At 37.5% G+C, this 26,480-nt stretch overlaps 1 protein-coding gene across 2 annotated transcripts in view; it reads left to right on the plus strand.

The window, feature by feature from the left end:
* Positions 1-26,480, plus strand: part of MYO1D (myosin ID) — a 381,916-nt gene that overhangs the window by 200,645 nt on the left and 154,791 nt on the right. For both annotated transcript variants that reach the window (XM_056819463.1, XM_001368007.4), the window contains one exon: positions 22,325-22,548. In XM_056819463.1, the coding sequence (XP_056675441.1) occupies positions 22,325-22,548 (224 nt within the window). The remainder of the gene's footprint in view (positions 1-22,324; positions 22,549-26,480) is intronic.

The following is a 26,480-nucleotide window of genomic DNA, read 5'->3' on the forward strand; positions in this document are numbered from 1 at the left end:
AGAACAAAAGGTGTATATCTCAAAATGGCAATAGTAAACCCATATAGCTTGTCTTAGCCTGCTTCTTTATTATCTTCAAAGAATAATTAGGAGCCTAATTCAATGTGATATTATGCTAGGTGCCATACTAAGAGAATCTATCAGATATAACCTCTGCCCTATAGGATTATTGCAAATAAATGTGCATCCCATGTGGGCTCATTGCAGGGCTATACAGGACCCAGCCCAAACTGGCTTAGAGGAGCCAGTTGTTAAATTTTCAGCATGAGCATTTTTATACCTTCAGCATTAACAAACATTATAAATCAGGACTTGATTCATAGTTTTGTTGATTTCTAGACTTAAAGAAATGATGAATAAAATATTAATAATTCAGACTGAACATAAATTATTTTATACATTCTTTACCCCTGGCCCCCACGAGAGAGTGAGTTGTTAAACATTTACCAACACATACATGGTTAAACTGTATAGAGTGGCCCCTTATTTCTGTACTAATGTCACTTTCTAAAATTAGTACAACCGAAAGAGAATACTAATCTTTTTGAAGGTGTGTGTGCCTTCATTGCCCAAAAATTGTTTTAGCTGATTGTCAATTTATTAAACTGGTTTTTTTAAACTGACTATGACAAGGACACATGCAATACCCAGTGGAATTGCGTGTAAGCTATGGGAAGGGTGGGGGGAGGGAAGGGAGGGAAAGAATATTCTTGTAACCAAGGATTAATGTTCTAAATTGACTAAATAAATAACTTACAATGAAAAAAAAACTGATCGTGGAGAAGTTATTCATAATTCTCAAAATTAAAAGAGACCCCAGAGACCATCTCATCCAGTGTGTACTACAGCAGAAATCCCTTTGGCAACATCCTCAACTCATGGATCTTTATAGACTGGAGCAAGACTTCTTAATAATAGTTTATCAATTGAACTGTCCCAAAAGGAACACCCTAGTGTATTCACACCAGAGATGCTTCCCTAATCCCTTGCATTGTCCACCATGTAAAGGTGAACACTCTCTCAATCGATGCTCATTTGACTCAAGGCAAACACAGAGATTTGGCCAATATATCACTTCTCTTCTCAAATCCATGAAGTAAGTTTCAATGCTTTTCTCCCAAGGAGTTCGCTGCTTTGCTGGAGAATGTCAACAAAGATTTATCTGTTTGTCTCTTATGTGTAAACCACTGTGAAGGATGCAATCATGCAATGATACCTCTCATAAAAAGTGGGCACAGAAGAAAAGATCCTTAGTCCTTTCATAAGTGAGATACAGGATTTCTTTTTCTCAGTAAGCTTTCGGTCTCCCAGAAAAGCTGAATGTGAAGTCAATTCTATCTTCACTTAAGGAGATGGATTTCCATATTCTGATATTCTTGCCTTGCCTTATTACTACAGTATAAGGTAGGCATAAGAAAAGAGCAGAAATATCTAGTTCCTGTCCCAAGGCACACAAATCTTGCAGGAAAAATTCTTGTCCTGAACAAAAGCTTGTAGTCTGTGAGTCAGTGTTCTAGAAAGGATACTAGAGTTCAAGTCCAAATGATCAGGCCAGCTTGCAGTCCTGAACATGTCATTTACTATTTGTGTGACCACAGGCAAAGCATTTAATCTCTTAGCAACTCAATAGCCTCATCCGTTAAAAAGAATGAAGGTAAAGATGTCTCCCTTCCCCCTCAACCACTTGGCCCATGGAGTCTTCCAATTTCACTCCATCCCCCAAAGGACACATAGACACCTAAAGCTGATAGCAGAACATAGGGTCTTTTGGTGGAACTGCTTACCCAATAGGACACACAGACACAGAGTGGGCGGAAGGAATGAGTCTCAAGGAGTGCGACAGAGAAGAAAAATGACTGGATTTCAAACAGACCTAATCTTGGCAGTCAGGAGTCAAGGCAGTCAAAGGAAGAGATGAGTCCAGCTGAACAACTTCCCCAGAAAAGTGGCTGAACACAGAGAGAAAAAGCATCAGGAAAGGGCAACAAGAAGACAGAGGACATTAGGGTTCTGTGTGCCAGGAGTGTGAGTTAGTCTAGCCAAATGATGTGTTCTTTTTTTTTTTTTAAACCCTTACCTTCCATCTTCAAATCAATACTGTACATTGAATCCAAGGCAGAAAAATAGTTAGGGCTAGGCAATAGGAGTTGTGACCTGTCCAGAGTCACACAGCTAAGAAGTGTCTGAGTTTAGATTTGAACCCAGGACCTCCTGTCTCTAGGCCCAATGCTCCTAAGCCACCTAGCTGCTCCTGATGTGTTTCTTTCTACCGATATACTCTAAGATCATGCACGCTTTTCTGCTGGTATTGTGCATGTGTGTGGAAGTGTGACCCAAATTTACAGGAAAGGAAAGGGGTTATAGCTACTAATCTTGCCTGTCCCCTTAGTAAATGCTTTTGCTTTGAAAAAGAAAATAAAATGGGAATAATAACAGTAGACCCACTTTCCACCTCACAAAATTATTGGGAGGAAAATGCTTTGTAAATTGAAAAACATTATTTATATTCATGTGAGCTATTATGTGAAAATATGAAAGCTTCACAGGGCCAAGAGAAGTAGGCTACAACAAGGGGAGAGAAGTATCTACTATATGCCAATTACCATGGCAATGAGATGTGGACCACTGAATAAGGATATGGGTAAAAGTTCCCCAAAGCTGTGCATCTGCCAGCAGAAAGCCATTACTCACAAGAATATATCTCTAATTTATTCCCTCCTTTACTATTTCTGTCATGATGGATTTACAGGAAGGGAACTGTCATGTAGCAATAGGTCGAAAAATGCAGGTTGAAGCTAAGGGCTTGTTATAAGTAAAAAGCAAATGTATGCAAAATAACAAAAAAAAATTAGTGGACATTTCTATAGGACTTTTAGGACTTGCAAAGCTCCCTGTTTACATTATCTCATATGAGCCTCTGCAGTCTGGCTAGGAGGACATTACAGGTGTTATTTACTTTCATTTTATGGGTGAAAAAAATTGACATTTAGAGAAGTGAATTGACTTACCCATAATGCCATAGCTAGTGTCAGTGTTGGGATTTTAGCCAGAGACCGCATTTATTCAATGCCTTCTGGCGAGCCCTGAGGGAAAAGTGATATTTTCCTTGCCTTCAAAGAGCTTACATTTATCAGGGAAGATAACATTTATAGGTAAATGTGTGAAAAAAAAATGTAAGGCAATTTTGAGGGCTTTGGGGGAGGACCTTCCTGGTGGAAGAATCAGAAAAGGTGAACTTAGAAGAAAGTGAGGAGTCCTAAGAGGCAAAAGTGAAGAAAGAAGATGCTCCAGGAAAGGGGCAACACCATTTCAAAGACCCAAATGCAGAAGATGGAATGTTATAAAGATCATCAAAGCTCATTTGGCTCTTCTGTAGAATGGGTGAAGGGTAGTAACGTGAAGCCAAGCTGGAAAGATAGATTTCAGCGAGGTTTTAAAATGCCTTAAATGCCAGACAAGGGACTTCATATTTTATACCAAAGTCTGAATCATGTAATAAGTGGGGAGACAATGTGGTTAGACCTGTGTCTTCAGGATATGACTTTGTTTTGTTGGTTTTTTTTTTAACTATTACCCTCTGTCTTAGTATCAATCATAAGGTAGAAGCTATGATTAGGAAATTGGGGTGACTTGCCCAGGGTCACATAGCTAGGAAGTATCTGAGGTCAAATTTGAACCCAGGTCCTCCTGACTCAAGGCCTGGCTTTCTATCCACCGTGCTACCTAGCTGCCCCAAGAATATCACTTTGGCAGTTATGTGGAAGGTATATTAGAGAGTGTAGAGACCTGAATCTAGGATGCCCCTTAGGAGATCTTGTAGCATTTCAAAATGGGTGATGATGAGGATCTGAAAAAAGGTAAAGGGAAGAAGGGGACATTTTGGAAGAAAGTCATGGAGGAAGAATCAGTAAGACACAACTTATTAAATTTGTGAGGTGAGATCAAGGAATGAGGTGACTCCGAGGTTGTATACCTGGGTGATTGGAAGAATGGGACAGGGAGTGAGCACATGCATAACCAATACCAAATTGCTTACCATCTCAGAGAGGGGAGAGGAGAAGGAGGGGGAAAGAGAATTTGGAACTCAAAATTAGAAAATGAAGGCCAAAAAATGGTTTTTATATGAAATTGGGAAACAATAAAGCATTACTCAAGGTGGGGGGGGGATGCATTTAGGATGAAAGATAATGAATTCCTTCTTTTTCTTTTTTGGCATATTGAGTTTGAGATGCCTATTTATGATATATGCAGTTCAGAATGCCCAATAGATGTCTGGTGATGTGAGACTGGAGATCAAGAGAGAGGGCAGGGCTAGATATCTAGCTTTGGGATTTATGTGTGTAGAGATAATAATAAAACTAATCAGATTACCAGTAGAGGAAAATATGGGCAGAGAAGAAAAGAAGTCCTGGGACAGCCCCACCATGTAGCTAAAACATCCCAGCTCTGACACTTCCCAGTTATGTGACCTTGCACAAATTATCCAAGCTTTTGTCAATTTGCTCATCTGTTAAGTGGAGATCATAAGAAGTGATTTCTGTAATGCCTAATACTGCTTTATAGTGAGGACAATGCTTTGCAGAAGTACTCTGTAAATGTGAGTTAATATTTTCCTTCATGTCTTCCATAGCCCTGCACTTTAAGTATTATGGATGCTTTTTATTGTTATACTAGTCATTTCCCAATATACCCCACCACCCTTAAATACTGCCTTGTAACAAAAGAACAGTTAAGTAAAACCAACCAACAAAACAATGATGTCTGGGCATGCAGCTCACAATCTCCTACTTCTCTGTAGACAAGAGGAATTGTGTTCAACTTGGATTCTCTTGGGACCCAAGATTGGCAATTATAATTAATCAAAGTTTAGCTTCCTTTCATTGTTTTTGTTTACATTATTGCAGTGATTATGTATATTGTTCTTATTTCTCTCTACATGAATTCTCTGAATTCCTCATTTGGGCCAATTGTTATAGAGTAATAATATCCCAGTACATTTACATGAAAAAGTTTGTTCAGCCATTCACCACTCCCTGGGCAGTTTGTGCCCATTTTTCTTACTATAAAAAAAAATATGCTGCTGTGAATATTTTGGTAGGACCTTATTTTCAGCCTCTGACCTGCTTGGGGTACATGCTCAACAGGCACATCTATAGCTTTGTTTTAAATGGCTCTGAGCTCCTCTTTGAAAGATTCTTCTTTTTCATTTTTCAACAGCATCCTTCCACTGACGCAATCTATATGATCATCTTCCATTCAACCACCAAAGTGACTTTTCTAAAGCACAGGTCCAACTGTGCCACTCTCCTACTCAATAAACTCCAATAATTCCCTGTCATGTCCAGGATCAAATACAAAATGCCTTTTTTTGCATTCAAAACCTTCATAACCTAATCCCTCCTACCTTTCCAGTCTTCTTCTTACATCTTACTCCCAGACACATTCTCTTCAATCCAGTGACTGGCCAGGAGGATGTCTGAGAGTAAGATGTAAGACCCTCTAACTCTTGGTTCTGGACATTTTCCTTGACTTGTTCCCCATGCTACTGATTTCCCTTATTTCCTTTAATTTTCAACTGAAATCCCACTTTCTACAGGAAGCCTTCTCCAACCTGATCTACTTAATGTGAAATCCACAAATGTTATTCTAGAAAGTATGGCAAACCCCAATCTCAAATTCCTACAAGACACTGAATAGCACTAAGTCATTCTTTATTATAAAAAAATTTATATTTTTCCTGATAATATACCAAGTGGCAAAATGGGTTTGTTTATAAAATATTCTAGAGGATTTCATGTTTATTTTTGTTTCTGTGGTAACAGTGTCTAGTGTAAAGATTAAAATTCAGGGGAAGCTGAGGCAGGTAGAAATTAGTTTCTCTCTGCAAGGAGTATTGTATTTTTATGAGGTTTATTAAAGGTTAAGAATTAAAGAAAATACAGAATAAGAAAACACATGTCTAGGCCAGAGAGGCCTAGACAAGATAACTTCACATCATGAAAGAGACGGGTCTGCTCCAAAACAGAAGTCCAAAAGAGACTGAGCCTATTCACAACCAGGTTTAAATACCCCATCTAGCTCTCAGCCCAGATGAGAATTCAGTGAGATTAGAGGGCATTCTGGGGAAGTGGAGCAAGGATTTCTGGGGATTGAAGTCCTGTATTTTGACACTAGTAGACCTAGAGTCTAGAGATTATGCTAGTTCAAATAGCATCTCTTAATAAATTCTGGTGTTTTATTATAAGTGAATTAGTTAATCTCACAGAGCCTGTTTCCTACTCTGTAAAATGGGTATAATATTTGCAAGTGCTATCTCACATTGTTATCATGAGGAAAGTACTTTGCAAACTTTAAAACACTATGCTAATATAGGTAGTTGGTGGTGATTGTTTTGGTTTCATCAATATAGGGATAGTATGATGAAGAAATTCTCTGTAGTAATTCAAATAGTCAACAATTCTGCAATTTGATGTCTAAGAAAGTTGCCAGATTTCATATATCCACTAAGTGGCACAGACAGGACTTAAATACTGATTCTCTGTGACTTTTGGATCAACTCTTGACCTACTTTACCACACTACCTAGCAGCACCTAAACTGTGGCAAACATATTTGGCAATGTTAACCATGTGCTTTTTTTTCTTTTAAAAATATATTTTTTTGTTGTTTTTTACATCATCTTAATTTCAGAATGCTCCCCCATCCCCAAATCCCCTGCCCAGCAAGCCATCCCTCTTAACCAAGGATAAAAAAAACAAAAAAAAAAACAAAAAAACAAAGGGAAAGCAGTTCAGCAAAGGAAACCAATACAGCAATTGGTCTTTTTTTTAAGCCCTTACCTTCTCTCTTAGAATTGTTACTAAGTATTGATTCCAAGGCAGGAGAGTGGTAAGGGCTAGGCAAATGGGTGACTTGCCCAGGGTTACATAGCTAGAAAATATCTGAGATCAATTCTACAATACAAAATGTGCTGAAACAGATTCACTGGGTTGGGTTTTTCTGTTTCTTTCTTGCATCTTATTGGCCATTTATGCTCTCTTGATGGTCTCTCACCTTCCAAATGCCTGAAACCTGTTTCCCTGAAAGTGTCACATTCAGGTTAGGAACTAGAAACTGCAACTGCCAAATCAAGTGCCAAAAGACATATATATGTTCCCCATCCTCCCCCAAAAGGGGAAGGGAAGATGAAAACATTTGAGTACCACAAAAAAGGTTTTAAATTAACTTTATTCTCCATTTGCACCCAGACTGTACTATGCTATCATAGTTAAATCTAACAGAAATCACTCCAATATTGCTGGAGGAACCCCAGCTGTCTCTCCTACCCAAAGCCAGTCATAGCATCACCTATACCTTCCCAATGTTATGCCTATTGGGCATATATCTGGAGCCTCATTTTAGCAGCTTCTCTACCGTACATGGGCACTGAATTGGCCACTGGAGTTTAAGGGTCCTCAGTAGCTTCAACTATGATGATTGCCCTCATTAGTCTCCCCCACTTCAAACTCTCCCTCTCCTTCAGCCCATGTTGAGCAAATGCCACCTGGTAAATCATCCCCAAATGCTACCTTCCCCATGTCATTTCTCTGCCCCAAAAGCTTTCTTCAAAGACTTTAGATTTCCTAAACTTTCTTTTTTATTTAAAAAAAAAAAGTCAATGATTAAGCATTTATTTTGTCTCCCCCTCCCACTTACTCTTTCCATTTAGAAAAAAAAACCTTTGTAAAAACATACAGTCAAGCAAAATTAATTTTCCCCCATGGTTTTCCACCATTATACGTCTCATTCTGCATCCTGCATCCATTAGCTCTCTGCGTGGATGAGCAGCATGCTTTATCATTGGTCCTCCAGAGTCCTAGCTGACCATTGTACTGATCAAAGGTATTAATTCTTCCCAAACTGTTTGCTTTTGCAATGCTGTAGCAATTGTATAAATTGTTCTCTTTGGTCTGCTCACTTCATTCAACATCAATTCATATAAAGGCTCCCAGATTTCCCCAAAATACTCCCTTTTATCGTTTCCCGTGACAAAATTCCATCATATACCATAGTTTCTTCAGTCATTTCTCAATAGATACTGCCTCAGTTTCTAGTTCTTAGTCAACACACACACACACACAGAGCTACTAAAATATTTTTATACGAAAGGGTCCTTTTCTTCTTTCTTTGATATCTTTGGATATGGACCAAATAATAGTATCTCTGGTTCAAAGATAAGCAAAATGTGGTAACTATTTTACCTAGTTTGACACAACTTCACTAAGTATATAATAATGTGCCTGCCTTCTCACAGCCCCTCTTAACCATTTGGTATCTTCTTTTTTCAGTTTTGTCAATCTGATGGTTGTGAGATAGGAAGAACCTCCGTTGTTTAATTTGCATTTCTCAATTGATGTTTTAGAGAGCTTGATAATACAGTGGATAGAGTACCAGGCCTGGAGTTAGGAAGACTTATATCTCTGAGTTCAAATCTGGCCTCAAATACTAGCTTTGTGACCCTGTGCATGTCACTTGACCCTATTTGCCTCAGTTTCCTCATCTGTCAAATGAGCTGGACAAGGAAATGGCAAACTCTAGTATCTTTGCCAAGAAATCCCCAAAAGAGTCAGACATGACTGAAATGACTGAACAACAACAGTTATTTGGAGAACATTTTCATGTTATTAATAGCTTGAATTTCTTCATCTAAACTTTCAAATCCAGACTTGTTAGTCTAGTCAATTAGACTCCAATCTGCTTTCCCACCCTAGTCTTTTGGAAGTTGCCAACCTGAACCCTCTCTTGCATTCCAAATTGGCCTTTTCATTTGTCCTGAATTTCTCTGAATTCTTACTTCTGCTTTACTTTGGGGTTCCTGCTTCTGGACTGTCTTCACATCTCTTCCTTTTCCACATATTCACATCATACGTATCCTTTTACCACCTTGCTCAGGTCCCCTGCTCTGGAAGCTTTCTTAGACTGCCTTAGTGTGAAAGAACTTCTCTCTCCTCTTAATTGTTTCTGCACTAATCGTGCAGAAACATAGTTGTACTGCTTAATTTTTCATAGCTGTGACTTCATGTAGATTGCAAACATCTCTGAACATGGATCGTGACTTGTGCTGGACTGCTAGGAGACACAATGTATAGAGTGCTGACCTGGAGTCAGAAAGAATTGTCTTCCTGAGTTCAAATCTAGCCTAAGACACTTGTTAGGCAAGTCACTTTCCCCTGTGACCTCAGTTTCATAAAATGAGCCAGAGAAGGGAATGGCAAGCCAGTCCAGTATCCCTGCCAAGAAACCCCTAAAGACTAAGCAATAGTATGTCTTAGGACAACTTTCATTCCTTGGAGCCCGGGGTACAATGCTTTTAGCATCCAATAAATAGTTGAGATTGGTCATTTGAAAGTTATAAACAACACCACCAACAAAAAAAATCATAGTGTGAAAGGTCCCATCACCTGAAGTTACAGAGAGGTCAGCAATAAGTCTCATTCTGCATCCTGAGTCCATCAGCTCTCTGTCTGGATGAGCAGCATTTATTACTAAAAGAAAGAAGGAGACAAGGCAAAAATATTGCATTTTCTCTGAGCCTCACAAAGTTTGCTTCTTTGTGGACAGATGTCCCGAACTATCAAACCTGGGTAGATATTAGAGCAATCTAAAAATAGAGCCTTTGAGTAAAGCTCAGGAGTCCCACTGAAGCTCTGCTATTGATGGTGTCTGAGCTTTGTGCCAAGATTTTCCCCAACTTAGGCCACTTTTTTTAACATTCATGTGATGTTCTTCATAAAATTAGACTGAATCACAGGGTCAGCTGTGATAAAAAGCATATTTTCCCTGCTAATTCCCATGACTAAGGTTTAAATGATCCATGTCCTTAAATTTTGCCTTAGTAGCTTTTTAACTTTTGTAATATGATTTCCTAAAATATTCTTCTCATCATCCACCTGGGAACTAGAAATTCTTTGGGGAATTCCAGCCCCCTCCTTACATGAGATCTAGTCAACTTAAGGCACCTATTTCCTTTTTGGAATGATTAACAATATGTTACATTTCCAGAACACTGCCCTATTTTTCGCCATTATCTCATGTGTATTATCTTGCATGGGTAATACACGTGATTTTGGTCAAGCTACCTGATGGATGGTAATCTCAAATTCATATCCCAAAATTGTGTGACAAAATGTTAAAGAACAGTGCATTCAAAGTCATTTATTTTTGTAATTACCTGAACTCCATGGACCATTTGTTGTTGTCATGTCTGACTTAGCATTTTCTTGCAAAGATACTAGAGTGGTTTGTAATTTCCTTCTCCAGCTCCTTCTACAGATGAGGAAACTGAGGCAAACAAGGTTAAGTGACTTGCCCAGGGTCACACAACTAGTGTGTGTCAGAGGCCAGATTTGAACTCAGGATGAGTCTTCCTCATTCCAGGCCCAGTACTCTACCCTCTGCACCACCTAGCTACCCCATTATAATTTCTTTAACCACCAGACTTTTGTTCCCTTTGGTAGCATACAAGATGGTTTAACCCAAATGTATGATATGATAAATTAGAAAGCAATCTGGATTTGAAGTCCAAGAACCTGGGCTTCTATCCTGTTTCTGCCATGTAATATTTGTATGGCTTTGGACATGTTGCTTAGCCTATCTTGGCCTCAGTTTCCTCATTTGTAAGATGAGAAGGTAGACTGGATGATTAATTTTTTTTTTAATCTTCTGTCCTAGAATTGATACTAGATATACATTCCAAGGCAGAAGAGTGGTAAGGACTAATCAATTAGGGTTAAATGACTTGGTTGGGGTCACACAGCTAGCAAGTGTCTAAATCCAGATTTGAACCCAGGACCTATTGTTTCTAGACCTAGTGCTCTATGAATTGAGCCATCTCACCACCCATAGATGTTCTTTAAGGTCAACTGCAATTCCTAAATCTGTAATGTTATAAACATGTAAACCACTGCATGATTATATACATAAGAAAGTACAAACATATATTCTGTTTTTATCTATTAGAACAACAAAAGGGTGCCATGCAGCTAATCTGTAATATAAAAATGAACAAAGATATTTTAGTCCTGTGGAGCTCACTGGTCTTTCCCCCCATCCCCACCCCTCACCCCTGTGCCTGACTATGGACTAAAAATTCATTACAAGCATAGTGAACAATTCCACTTCATAATTTATAATAAATAGTATGTATAAATATACAGCAAATATATATTGAATATATAACATTTTATTTTATGATACGCCTACAGTAAAGGTAGCTATTACCTTGAGATCGAGGATCCTTAACCAAGTATCCATGGACTGTCTCAGGTGCCTATTTTCTCTGACCACAAAGTGAAAAATAAAATGAAAACTCAGCCTATTTTTGTTTGAATAGATATATTGGTTTCGGGGTTTGGGAAGGGGTTGCTTTTGTTCCCACTATGGTGGCATTTTTTCAGGCTGCCTCCATTAATCTTATTACTTCCTGGGAATTGTGTAATATATTTCACACACACACACACACACACACAATATGATGTTGTACGTGTTTATATTTATATGTATTTACATATCTGTCTTTAAAGAACAAGTGTCTAATTTAATATTTCTATAGAAACATTTAATGTACTTGCTGCAATCTGGGCAAGTCCAATCAATCAGTCCTGGGGAAATGTTCATATTTTTACCAGTAAGCGACTTGAGTCCATTTTGCTGATAGAGGAAGACTACTGTACTGGGTTTAGAGTCAGAAGAACTAAGGGCACGAGTTTGAGTCTTTCTGACCCCCAGCTCCTTCATCTCTTAAACTTAACTTAAAAAGCTAAACTTAAAAAAAAAAAAGGAAGAACAATAGTCCTGACAGTTCCTTCCAGTGAATTATTGGGTCAAATGTGCTGTCTATAAAGTGCTCTGTAAGCCCTAAGATCAAGCTCTATTCTATTCTATTCAACTGCTATTGCTGATGGAGGCAGTTCATTCATTTTCTTATTTAAGGAAGTGAAGATTATTAAGATTAAGCATCAAAAGACGCAGCTCCAGGGTTTAAAGATTTATTACTAAAATTCTAAACCATGTTCTCGGTTGTGATGTTAAATCCAGCCAAGTTGGAGGTGGCTCTGGAGTCAGAAGACTTCAGTTCACTACCTCTGTGAGTCTGACTGAGTGACTTGGACTCTCCCTCTGTTTCCCCTTTTGTAAAATATCAGAGTTAGATTAGATGGCTTCTGAGACCCCATCTATGATTCTAAGCAAAGTCCAAAACTCATAATTGCTTGGATAGTTCCCTCCCATTTTGGAGGCTGTGGAAGAATACTGGCAATGGATTAAATGAACCAGAGGAGAAGAGCTTTCCATTTCTAGAAATGGTATCCCCTTCCTAGCTATGTGACCCTGGATAAGTCACTTAAGCCCAATTGCCTAGTCCTTGCTGCTCGTCTGTCTTAAAATCGATTGTAGGATAGAAGGTAAGAGTTTGGGGGTGTTTTTTAAGAAAAGAAAATGAAGAAATGGTACCCCCAGGTTACTATCATAGAATGGAGCTAGAAGGGATTCTTTGAGAGTATTCAGTACAAACCCCTCATTTTACATAGGAGATCTAAAGGAGGAAAGTTAGAGACAAAATCAAAAGCAATCCCCCAGCTCTCTGGTTCCATAGTCCATTGTTCCTTCTATGATACCATGGCAATGCTGTAGCATATTGTTCCTTGGTTTATTTTTAACATCTGCCTTGGGCTAACCTTTCTAGTGCTTGTACTGCTGAAACTGTTTCACAGCAATCAGATAGAAAGCAGATTCTTAGACATTAAATTTAATTAGACTACAACCATTGGGAGCTAAGGAGGCACAGCAGATAGAGCACTGGTCCTGTAGCCAGGAAGTCCTGAATTCAAATTTGCCCTCAGACAGTTACCTGATCCTGGGCAAGTCACTTAACCCTATCTGCCTCGGTTTCCTTATCTGTAGCTAGAGAAGGAATTGGCAAATCATTCTAGTATCAATTCCAAGAAAACCCAAGTGGGATCACAAGGAGTCAGACATGACTGAAACAACTGAACCACAAAGACTACAGCCATACGTTATCCCCATGACATTAGACAAATTCTAGACTAAACAACTGAGATTTATACTGGTGTGGCAGATAGGGCTGGACTTGGAATTAGGAAGACTTTTAATTCAAATCCTGCCTCAAGATTCTTACTAGCTGTGTGCCCCTGGGAAAGTCATTTGCCCTCTCTATGCTAGAGTTGATTATCTGAAAAATGAGAAGTTTGAAATTGATGATCGCCGAGCTCTAATTCTGGGATCCTAGAGTGTGGGCATCCATCCTCTGTATCCTGTGTCCAAGCAAATTAAGCTACTTAAACTAGTAGAAAAAGTGAAAAATCTGACTATTCTCCACCTTGTAAGTCATGAATAGCTTTTCTCACCATCATAGAAATGTCACTGGAATAGCAGTAAATCTATTTTGGAGGCTATCATTTATGACCCGACCCCAGCCACACTCTGCACGAGAGCTCTGACTTGCTCTTGTTTGCGCCATGAGCCCATTCACCACTCCTTAGGCAGCCTGATGATGTCCCCCCTCGCAGAGGCTCGTCCTATGGGTGCTGAACACAGCCTAGACTCCCCAGCTGGCTTTAGCCCTACTAGAACTCAGAACTCCTGAGCTCAGGTGATCAATCAGCCCTAGTCTCCTCCAGTAGCCAGATTTACGTGAATATGCCACATGCCCACCTGGAAAAACCAATCAGTCTGCTGTGCTCAGAGAGTGGGGCTGTCTTCCATGTAGTCTTGTGTGCTCTGTAAAGTTTCCCCTTTGCTCCCGTTTTTGCCCTTGCTCTTACAAACGAAAGGCAAAATCTCTATCAGATCTTGATCTATTTGGATGCTTTGAAAAGCAGCCCACGGGATTCTGACTAGTTTCTGCTACCTACATGGTGTGGGGTTCCAGGCACTCAATCTGGGCCCTGGGATATCATTTTCCATTTCTAGTGCCATTCCCTCAGGGATCACAGTGTTATTTGGTTTTGGTTTTAATACTGCATTCGGCTTTCTTGTATGTGGGTTATAATCTGCAGAGGCTACCAGGAGGCTCAATGTGAAAAGTGGTCAATAAGCAAGAGACTACCTCTTGAATATTTTTGATTGGCCCCTATTTATTTATATTATTTATACTTAATTTATATCACAGAATATGTGATTATATACTTATACATAATATAATATAATTATATAATTCTAAAATATATTTAAATTATAATAATTATACATTATATAATATAACAACCTATACTTAATTCACAAAATGAAAGAAAATATTATTTTCAGGAATTTTTTTGTTTTTCCAGAACTGGTTATCAAGTTTAATAATAGATCCTAGCTAAGACCTTTAAATAAATTAAATAGAGGTTTAAAGGAATAATAAAAGTAAATTATTTCAATTAAATGCTTTCCTATATAATTTTTTTTTATTCTGTGGAGCTTAATTTTTTCTCCTTCCTGTCCTTCCTCCATCCCTAAAAAATAAACAAAACTTTAGGACTTAAAATGCATTTTGCATTTTGGTTAGGTAACCAAATCACTATGAACTTCCACCCTATAATTTCATCCCTTTGGTTTTCAAAGAACAATAAAGGAAAGACCTTCATGCTGGCATTTGGGTGGAGGCGTAACAAGCCATCTGCACAGTATATTGGGCTAGATGGGAAATGAGAATAGCTGTTGCCTAGAAATGGCTGGTTAATGCCACATGAAATACTATTATTTTGATGTACCTTGCTTCTTTGATGGCAGGTCTTCATCATAAAGTAACTAAAAATGGCATGTTTTCCATATATATGTCTGGTTTTCCTTGACTCTTTGGTCCTTCCCTCCCATAACTTGCTCATGTGATGGCTCCCTGGCAACAAGCATTCCAAAAAAAAAAGAACAACTTAGCTTTGCAGTAAAGTAGACTGGAGGCGTAGGAAAGATTTAGCAGTCATATCCTGGCAAACATTTGAGAGAAATTTTGGAGCCAGAGTAAAATGGTTGACCAAAGGGGAAATTGAACACGTTTGCCCAAAAGGAAGTAGGGAATATAGAAGAGGAAAAGGGAAGAGAAAAGGAATAAGCATTTATATAGTGCCTACTATGTGCCAGGCACCATATTAAGTGCTTTAAAAACATTGTCACATTTTGTCTTCACAACAACCTCAAGAAGCAGATGCTTTATTATCCCCATTTATAACTGAGGAAACTGCATCCAAGAGAGGTCATGTGAGTGGTCCATAGACAGTTAGAAAGTGTCTAAATCCAGATTTGAACTCGAGTTTTTCTGACTGCAAGGCCAACCCTCTGTCCACTGTGCCACCTACTTACCAAACAATAACAATCAAGTTTTTTTTTCTATTTTTATTAGTGCTTACTGTATGTTGAACAAAGAAAGACAAAAGTGAAAAAAATCTGCTGTCAAAGGAAACAATCAGTAAGCTCCTTAGGATCAAGGAATTTTTTATATCTTTCTTTGTATTCTATTATTTGGCTCAGGACTTGGCACCTGGTAGTTCCTATATAGAATGCTTGTTGACTAACAGATAACATCTAATTATATACAAATAGATAGAAAGTAGCTATTTGGTCACTGGGGCAGTGGCACTAGCAGCTGAGGGATCATCTTCACATGTGATGTAGCATTTGAGATAACGTTTGAAGGAAGCCAGGAAATCCAAGAAGTAGAGATGAGAAATGAGTTCAAATTACTCAGTTCAAGATAAGTTCTTTTTTAAAAAATTATAAAGATAATGTGAACATTTTTTCTGGAGAGAATGGAAAAAATAGAAGTAATTGCACAAGAGAGAACCTGAGAATAGACAAAGTAACTGTGGTCTTCACCACATTTAGTTAGCATTAGCAGCATGGTATCTAGATAGAAATATCTTATATCTCCCCAGAAATTGAAAGGGAAAGTTCACTGATCCATACATAGTTTCATGTGACATCTGCATTTAGATTGTAATTGAATCCTTAACAGATAATATTGTTTAAGGTCTTGCTGTTGAGAAAATAGAAGACCAAGACCTGGGTGAACCACATAGCCAATGGACGGCTTCAATGAATGACCTCTAAAGCCAATACAGCAGAAATGACCACACATATAAAAAGCAAAGCAAATGGACATTCTCTTAGATGTTGAAGCGAAAGAGAATATTGATAAATGGGTCTATGGCAGTGATGGCTAACCTTTTACAAACCAAGTGCCCAAACTGCAACCCTCACACCACATGTCAGCCCCTTGCCTTACCCCCAGACAAGGGAGGAAGGAGGCACTCCCATTGGGCTTCTGGGCAGAGGGGCAGGTCATGTTTGAAATATCCTCAGGTACACATGAAGAAGGCAAAGGGAGTGGCCCCTCTGGCACACTCTGGCATGTATGCTATAGGTTCCCCAACACAGGTGTATGGTGTAAATAGCTGTCAGAAAAGGAGAATTAAGATGATAAAGAACTCATGAATATGGTAGCCAAAAAGACATATGTATGATGAGTTTAAGAAATGAGTTGTTGAGGATTTAGAAACAAATTGACTGAGAGAACATTCACACAATGTCTACAGATAACCTTTTATAAGAACTTTAAAGATGAAAGGCAGAACAAGGTATCAGTTGGAGGGTGGTGATAAGTCTAATATTGCTCTCTCACTGTGACTTGGGAATTATTCATATAATGAGAAAAGAAGACTGGAGAGTAATTGCTTCAAGATGAGAGTGAATTTATCAAGAAAGTTATTACAAATAGAACAAAAATAGTAGAGTCCAGTCAACTCCAAATTATCCAGAGGTATCACTTGATTTCCATCATTCAAAAATTGTTATCTAATTAAATTAAAATTAAGGCAGAATTAAATACATGACTAAAATAGATAAAAGGAGAAATTACATTATGCTTAAATGTACCATAGATAATGAAATATTGAAACATAATACATACATCCCTACCCCAAATGGCATAGCATCTATTTACAAAAAGAAAAAGCTAATCAAATTATAAGTCAAAACAGAAAAATTCAAATAAGTAGGAACCTCTAAGTGCACCCCTTTAAGACTTAGACAAATGTAATAAAAATAAACAAGAAAGAAGTTAATGTACTGAGTAGAATTTTCAAAAACCTAGATATATTTCTCTAGTAGTCAATGGGAACAGGAAGGATCATACTTATTATTCAACAAATCATGTGACCCTCACAAAAAATGACGAGGTGCCATTGTACAAAAGCCTCATGGGTGAGAGAAAAATTAGACATGCTTTAGAGACCAAAATCCCAAAAAATTATAATCAGAGAAGGGCATTTGAAGAAAAGATTCAAACTTAAAGGGATAGTAATTTAATCCTAAAGAATATGTAGACCAAAAAATCAATTCCATTAGTAATAGATGATTTCATCAAAAAAATAACATCAAAGAGACACTATACCAAAACTTAAGATTTAGCCAAAGCATTTCTTAGGGAGAATTTATATCTCAACCATTTCATCAACAACAACAAAATATATCCATTAACTGAGTATGCAAATAAAAAGAGAAACTAGGAAAGTAACAATTATTAAAAACCCAGAGAGATAAACAAAATTTAAAACAAAAAACCATTGTTCTGATCAAATTAACACCTGTTTAAAAAATAATAAAAATAATAAATCTTTTGCTACTAACAGTAATACAGTGATCCCTATAATAATGAGGGACTTATGAAAAAGATTGTATCCGCCTCCTGAGAAAGAGCTGTTGGAAACATAAATGCAGATGAAAACATGTGATTTATCACTTGTTTATTTGGGTATATGTTTGGGGGGGGGGGGTTTATAAGGCTGTTCACTTATAAAAATCAATAATTAGGAAATATATTTTGCATGATAAACATATACAACCCAGATTGAATTACTTGTAAGCTCTGCAAGGGGGAAGGGAAGAAGGAAGGGAGACAACATGAATCATACAACTTCAGAAAACTTATATGAAAATTTGTTATTAAAATTAAAAAGTAAAAAATTATAATAGTGATAAATCTTTAGCTAATTTGATATTTTTAAATGCCAGTATCAAGAAGCAGCAGCATCACTAGATTTACATAGCACTACTAGGTTTGCAAAGTATTTTACAAATACTATCTCATTTTATCCTAACAACAACTCTGGAACTTATATGTTACCATTATTCCCATTTTATAAATTAGAAAGTTGAGAAAGAATTTAAATAAGTTGCCTGGGATCATACAGCTAGTAAGTATCTGAGACTGAATTTGAATTCAAATCATCCAAGCTCCATGACCAGGACTCTGTTCACTGTACCATCTAACTGCCTATAAGAGTGAAAAAGAATGACAACAAATGAAGAGGAAGTAAGGGTAACTATTGGAAACTATTCTGCCCAAATATCTCCCAACAACAACAACAAAAAAAATTAATGAACATTTACAAAAATATAAAACATCCAGATTTACTACGCAAGAAATAGACTTTAAATAAATCAAACACAGAAAAGTAATTTGAAGATGCCATAAAGAAATTCCCAAAGGAGAAATCCAAAGACTAGATGGATTTAAATTTAATTCTCTCATACAAAGAACAATTAATTCTAACATTATACAGATTACATATAAAAATAAATGCAGCATGCTCCTAAATTCTTTATACATGACAAATATACTCCTGTTAAAACCAGGGAGTGATTTAAAAAAAATTTTTTTAATGATAGTATACTATCACTAATGATATCAATATAAAAAGGTTAAATAAAATATTAGCAAAGAGACTACAATGATATGATATTATGACCAGGTTACATTTATACAAGAAATGTAGGGCAGGGTAAGTATTAGGAAATCTATTCATATGATATAATAGCAAAAATATTTTTTTAAAATAACTGCCCTCAAGAACTTTTTGATAAAATACAATACTTCTTTGCATTCAAAAAATTAAATTATATTTAAAGATGTAGCATTTCTTAATATGATAAATTATATCTATCTAAAACCAAGAGCTAGCTTATATTTAAAGGAAAAACACCAGAGGTAATATTATAGATAAGCCAGAGTTTTTCAATGTCAATATTATTATTTGATATAGTACTAGAAATCCTAGCTATAGTGATAAGACAAGAAAAGGCATTGAGAGAACAAGAATTGGCACACCAAAAAAAGGAAGCAAAATGGTGGTCAACATGATGGTTTACCTAGAAAACCCATAAAGATTAGCAATACTTGAATTAATCTACAGATTCAGCACCATACCAATCAAACTACAAGTTGCTTACTTTATAGAATTAGAAAAACTAATGTTAAAAATTCATCTGGAGAAACAAAAGATAATCTCCAAGAAATAAAGAAAAAAGCAGGAAGTAAGGGAGCCTCATAGTAAATGATCTCAAACTACTCTGTGGAAGAAACTATATCACTGAAACTATTTGATACAGGGGTAACTAGGTGGCTCATTGAATAGAAAGCCACTCCTGGAGACATGAGGTCCTGGGGTTCAAATTTGATGTCAGATACTTTCTAGTCATGTGACCCTAAGCAAGTCACTTGATCACAATTGCCTAGCCCTTACCATATTTCTGCTTTGGAATTGATTCTTAGATTTGATTATAAAGCAGAATGTAAGGGTTTCAAAAAATTTTTGATACTTGTCCAAAAATGGAAAATGTGGTCAATACAAATGATTTGATAAATTAGATCCAGAAGAAATTGAACATATTATTTTATAAATCCAAAGACCCTAACTACTGAGAATGCACTATTCAACAAAAGCCACCAGAAATACTAGTGAACGGTCTTGCAGAAACTGGATTTAGGCAAGTATGTGATGCCTTATTCCATAGAACTCTTAACTGTAAATGGATACATGACCTAATCTAAAAGTTCATAGTATAAGCAATTTGCAAAAGGGAAAGAGATAACCTTTCATGACAATGAACAGGAAAGACACTCTAGGTTTCACTAGATATAAAATAAATACTTTTCACTCCATAAAATTGAAAAGGTTTTGCAGAACAGAATCAATGAAATTAGAGTTGGAAGGCAAATAGTTAACTGGAAAAAAATTTACTGCAAATTATTCTGATAAATATCTGATGCCAAAGGTATATAGCAAATTTATACATGTATGTAAGTACAAGAGCCTTTTCCCATCAAATAAATGATCAAAGCACGCAATTCTCAAGAAAAGAAATCTGTTATCAACAACCGTATGAGAAAATGTTCCAAATCATTAATAATAGAAATAGAAATTTTAAAAACTCTGAGGTTCCACTTCACACACACCAAACTGGGAAAGATGACAGAGAAGGAAAATGATTTTTTAGAGAAGCTATGGGACTATAAGCAACTCATGCATTGTTTGATCTGTGAGATGGTCCATTCATTCTTGAAAGCAATTTGAAATTATGCCCCAGAAGTCACTAAGCTGTGCATATACTTTGGTCCACTAATACCACTATCATGTATACATTCCAGAGAGAACAAAGAGAGAAGGAAAGGGTCTAGATGTACAAAAATATTTCTAGCAGTCCTCTTTTTGTAGCAAAGAACTAGAAACTAAGAAAGTGCCCTTTAACTGAAGAATGCTGAATAGCTTCTGGTATTAGACGGGAGACAGGGTCGAATTTTTAACAAATTGGAATATTATTATACTGTAATGAATTACAAAAGATAGAATCAGAAAAAAACTTTGAGAACAGATATGAATCAACAAAGAAAAATTAAAATGAGTTCATGAATCATGCTTCCTACATCTTATCAAAGAGTCGATGGACAAGAGGTGAAGAATAAGACCTATATCCTCAGACAAGGCTAGTATGAAGACTTGTTTCCTTAACTTTACTTATTTGTTAGAATAGAAAGCTTTTGGAAGGTGTTACAGGATGTTCCATTAGGGTAAAGGAAGCTGTTGTACTAGTGATTCCAAACAAAGGAGCAAAAAGAAAAGAACGTCAATGATATCTTTTATTTTATTTTTAAACCCTTATATTCTGCCTTTGAACCAATGTATTGCCCAGGGTCACACAGCTAGGAAGTGTCTGAGGCCAGATTTGAACCTAAGACCTCCCATCTCTAGACCTGGCTCTCAGTCCACTGAGCTACCCAGCTGCACCCTTAATGATATATTTTAAATATTTGAAGAGCAAAGTAGAGGACTTAAACAATCAGAGTAGTCTATATTGAGAGAGCCATATTATATATACTTTATGCTTTTATATATACACGTATATACTTAAGTGATGTACAATGTCATATAAAGTCTTTACATAAGGAAAAATATTCATTAATATTTGTTAAGCTAATAAAAAGAAAACAATTTTTAATATCAAAAGTAGGAAAATGGTATATTTATTTAGTGGCTAGCATTAGCAACTCTCTTTAGTCTTACTTGCATTGTTACTTAGGTGAGAAGGCTCAAAATTCTTTCCTTTGCCTAGCCCTTACCACTCTTCTGCCTTGGAATCAATACATAGGATCAATTCTAAGATAGATATTAAGGGCTTCCAAAAAATAAACTAAAGCATTTCATTTTCGTTTTCCTATCCTGGAGGTTAGTGATTTGCAATCTTCTGAGGTTTGATGCTATCTGTCTCCATCATGGAATGAGAAATATGAAAACGTCACCTCCTACGTGAAGCCTTTCCCCAGCTATAAGCACTCACAATGAGAAAGCTTCATCCCCTAAATAAAGAAAACAAAACAAAAAACTTTGCATTTATTTGATATATTTGTATAGACTCATATATGTACATATTGCCTTCACCAATAGAATACACGCTCCTTGAGGGCAGGATTTACTTCATTTTCCTCTTTTTATAATCCAACAACTAGTACAATGTCTGGCACACAGTCCCACTCAGTGTTTACTAACAGATTGACTCGCTGTAATTAGAGGGTCTATTAGAAAAGCCGTTCAAGTTCTTCCTGAATCCACAGCATAATCTCACAATTCTCATTATTCTATTTTAAGTGCATATTATGCAACCTTCAGAAATCAGAAGCACTCAGATTCAAGCGTTAGAAGAAAGACATATTCCAAAGATAAATATAAATTAATTTTGGCTTCTTGGTACTAGTCTCTCCCCTCTCCACCCCCTACTCCTGTGATTTATATGACTAATTGAGAGTTGACTGAACTTCTTACATTTCCATTTCCCAAAGTTAATCTCTCACTTTTACTCCTCCACAAAAGCTATGTGCCAGATAATAGCTGTGTGATGTTCTGGGAATGACTTGAATATGCCTGGTTAATGTCAAAGCAAGCCACTACCAAATGGACAACTTCTCTTCTTTTTCTTCTCTTTCTTTTTCTTTTTTTCTCCTTCTATTGAATCTAAAGGTGTGGAGGGGCACCATCGCCCGAATCAAATACAAGAGAACAAAGGCTGCTCTGACCATCATCAGGTACCATCGACGTTACAAAGTCAAGTCATACATCCAAGAGGTCAACAAACGTTTGCAGGGTGTGAAGAACATGAAGGACTATGGGAAGCATGTGAAGTGGCCAACTCCTCCTAAAGTTCTGCACCGCTTTGAAGAGGCCCTAAAGACAATTTACCAGAGGTAGGAACATATTGGTACAGTTTGTTACATCCATCCAGGTCTCGTTTTCTAAAGCAAAAGAGTTTTGTCTTTGCTTTGTGTCCTATAACATGCAAACGTAGTGATGACCTGGGGACAGCTAGGTGGCTCAATGGATTGAAAACCAGGCCTAGAGATGGGAGGTCCTGGGTTCAAATCTAACCTCTGATACTTCTAGCTCTGTGACCCTGGGTAAGTCACTTAACCCCCATTGCCTAGCCCTTATTGCTCTTCTGCCTTAGAACCAATTCACAGTATTGATTTTAAGATGGAAGGTTAAGGTTACCATTTCTTTAATTTTTTAAGTGATGATGAACCAAAGTATGTTTTGTAGAAGATGAATGATAAAGTTGAAATTGCTCTGAAATATCTTCTGGGAATAACCATTTCCACTTTATAATCATCTATTCACTTGAGAGTCTTGCCCTCTTGTCCTGTCAGTGCTCATGCCTTAGCAAATCCTAGTCCTGTATTACCCTCAAGCTCTTCCTTTTCTACTTCCACTCAGTAATGCTCAATGAAGCTGATGAATATCATGTAGTCATACTAACCAGGTCTACTACAGATATATTATCTAATCTTAACTGGGCACTCCCTGGAGTAAATAAGTCTCCCTAATCACATCACATTCCCCACTATGGCTGCTCCAAAAATCCTCTTCTCTCCTAAAATCTCTCATCCCTTCCCATCCCATCCCACTTTATCCTCTCCCAGAAAAGGACCTTATTTCATACTTTACTAAAAAAATAGATATTATTCATATCAATCTCTTTTTTTCTCTAAATATGAAAAACCCTTGGCATCATCCCCCATTCTCTCTTCTTTTACTCCAAACTTCTTAGATGAAAAAATGGCCCTTCTCTTTCTCTCTCTCTCTCTCTCTCTCTCTCTCTCTCTCTCTCTCTCTCTCTCTCTCTCTCTCTCTCTCTCTCTCTCTCTCTGTCTCTCTCTCTGTCTGTCTGTCTTTCTGTCTGTCTGTGTCTCTATCTCTGTCTCTCTCTGTCTCTCTGTGTCTCTGTGTCTCTGTCTCTCTCTCTGTCTCTCTGTCTCCGTATTTCCATATTATTGATATTTGCATTAGGGTGATCGCTTAGAGTCTACATCCCCAATCATATCCCCATCAACCCATGTGATCAAGCAGTTGTTTTTCTTCTGTTTCTACTCCCACAGTTCTTCCTCTGGATGTGGAGTATTCTTTCTCATAAGTCCCTCAGAATTGTCCTGGATCATTGCATTGCTGCTAGTAGAGAAGTCAGTTACATTCGATTGTGCCACAGTGTATATCAGTCTCTGTATACAATGTTCTCCTGGTTCTTCTCCTCTCACTCTGCATCAATTCCTGGAGGTCTTTCCAGCTTCCAGTTCATTATTCCTTTGAGCACAATAGTATTCCATCACCAAGAGATCTCACAATTTGTTCAGCCATTCCCCAATCGAAGGGCATCCCCTCATTTTCCAATTTTTTGCCACCACAAAGAGAACAACTATGAATATTCTTGTACAGGTCATTTCCTTATTATCTCTTTGGGGTACAAACTCAGCAATGCTATGGCTGGATCAAAGGGCAGACAGTCTTTTATCGCCCTTTGGGCATAGTTCCAAATTGCCCTCCAGAATGGTTGGATCAATTCACAACTCCACCAGCAGTGCATTAATGTCCCAATTTTGCCACATCCCCTCCAACATTTATTACTTTCCTTTGCTGTCATGTTAGCCAATCTGCTAGGTGTGAGGTGGTACCTCGGAGTTGTTTTGATTTGCATCTCTCTGATTATCAGAGATTTAGAGCACTTTTTCATGTGCTTATTAATAGTTTTGATTTCTTTATCTGAAAATTGCCTATTCTGTGTATTGGTTCTAAGGCAGAAGAGTGGTAAGGGCTAGGCAATGGGGTGAAGTGACTTGCCCAGGGTCACACAGCTAGGAAGTGTCAGAACAGAGTGATATTCCTAAGGCACAAATCAAATCAAATCAAATCACTCTCCTGCCCAGGAAACTTGTATCTCCTAATTTTCTCTGGGATAAAATATAAACGCCAGTGTTTGTATTTCAGAGCCCTTCACAATATGGCCTCAGTCTACTCTTTCATGCTTATTATTTATTCATTACATCCTTTCACACACTCTACAGTCTACCCTTGCTGTCCCTCACATTCAGGACTCCGTCTCCTAAAAAAAGAACTCTCCATGCCTGGGAATGCAGTTCTCCACCCCTTGGAATCCGCAGCTTCCTTCAGCAACCGTCATTCATGAGACCTTCCCTGAGCTCTTGTCCCCTCTTGGATACTTTGGTCTACTTTGTCTATATTTTGTAGCTATTAATAATGAGTGTACACGTTTCCCACGGATCAGTGCAGTTTTGTATTCCTAACCCTAGCCCCTAGCATGATGTTTGATGCTAAGTAGATATTGAGTTAGGCATGGTTGATCATTGACCAATTGTCACTTTATGGCAGTTATCAGATTCAGGTACTCTACTTGTTGGCAGAAACTCCTTTTTCTTTATCTCGGAATTTCCTGTAGTTCCTGGTACTGTGTATGTGCATGCATGCATACATATAATACACATGTGTGTGCACATGTATGTGTGTGTTCATGTATGCATATATCTAACAATATGCGTGTATAAATTACATATCTCAATATAAAATCCACCATGCCAGAAATTATATCTTGCATCTGTTTTTCACTTGTTTCAGTCCTCTCTGACTCTGGGTCCCCATTGGAGGTTTTCTTGGCAAAGACACTGGAGTGGTTTGTCATTTCCTTCTCCAGCTCATTTGACAAATCAGGAGGCAAACAGCATTAAATGACTTGCCCACGGTCAACTAGTAAGTGTCAGAGGCCAGATGCGAACTCGGGAAGATGAGTTTTTCTGACTCAGCACTCTATCCACTGTGTCACCTCACTGCCCTGTTACATAGAGTAGGTACTTAATAAATATTTGGAGAATTATAAGAAGGGGGTCTACTTAGAAATTGAGATGTCCTACCACCAGGTGGCAGCGGCACGGCATGTCCATCAGATCCCAGTTTGTATCCAGGCAAGAGAAGGTTAATATGCTTCCCCTACCTTAGCTTATGAGCAGGATTCAAACTCTTGTCTAAAATAGAAAAATTGAAATCACGTGAGTAAAAATAGAGATTTTTTTAGCCCAAACATTTTAAAGAGATGCATTTGTAAGTACAATTCCTCACTAATCTTTAACTTTTTATGCATCAGATTACTGTGAATTTTAGCCTCAAATCAAAAAACCTCCTTTCTGGAGATTTATCCTCAGCCTTCACATTGAACTGAGAGCACTCTGGGATTGCTTATCTCAGTTTCAGCCATAGGCAGCCTATTCATCTCGCCTAATGTGTTTGAACTCATCCTAGGGAGGGAGGGAGGGCCTTCGTTTGCCTTTTAGCCTCTGCAGTTTGAAAATGTTTGTTGAGTTGGAAAAAATTGAATTAAACATGTGGAAGAAGAAGAAAGAGAAGCAAGAGAGCCATGTTCTGATGTTACGCCACGATGAGTATGATGGGCTTTGGGACTCTTCTGCCCCCATCTTGAACGCCTTCCATTGCACTCTTTCTGGTTTCTCTTCATTTTTCTCTCATGGAAGCTGCTGCCTAGGTTGGGTTTTATTTACATAAAGTAATTTTTTATTTCTCTAATGGTCTTGTTTCAAATATAAAATGCCTCAGTTGCTTGTTAAAGGCCATCAACATAAAACAGAAAAGGATATAATAAACTACAGCATTTAAGCAAGATTGTTTAAAATAAAACATGGATTTAAAGTGGTCCCATCATAACTACATAGAGGACTGAGTAATCCCCCGTAAGCAATAACATGTCTAATTCACGAATGCCCTGTGCAAGTCTTTTGATGTTTATAATATGTATAACCCAGATCAAATTCTTTATCATCTC

This window comes from Monodelphis domestica, chromosome 2 (assembly GCF_027887165.1).
Source record: "Monodelphis domestica isolate mMonDom1 chromosome 2, mMonDom1.pri, whole genome shotgun sequence".
NCBI lineage: Eukaryota > Metazoa > Chordata > Mammalia > Didelphimorphia > Didelphidae > Monodelphis > Monodelphis domestica.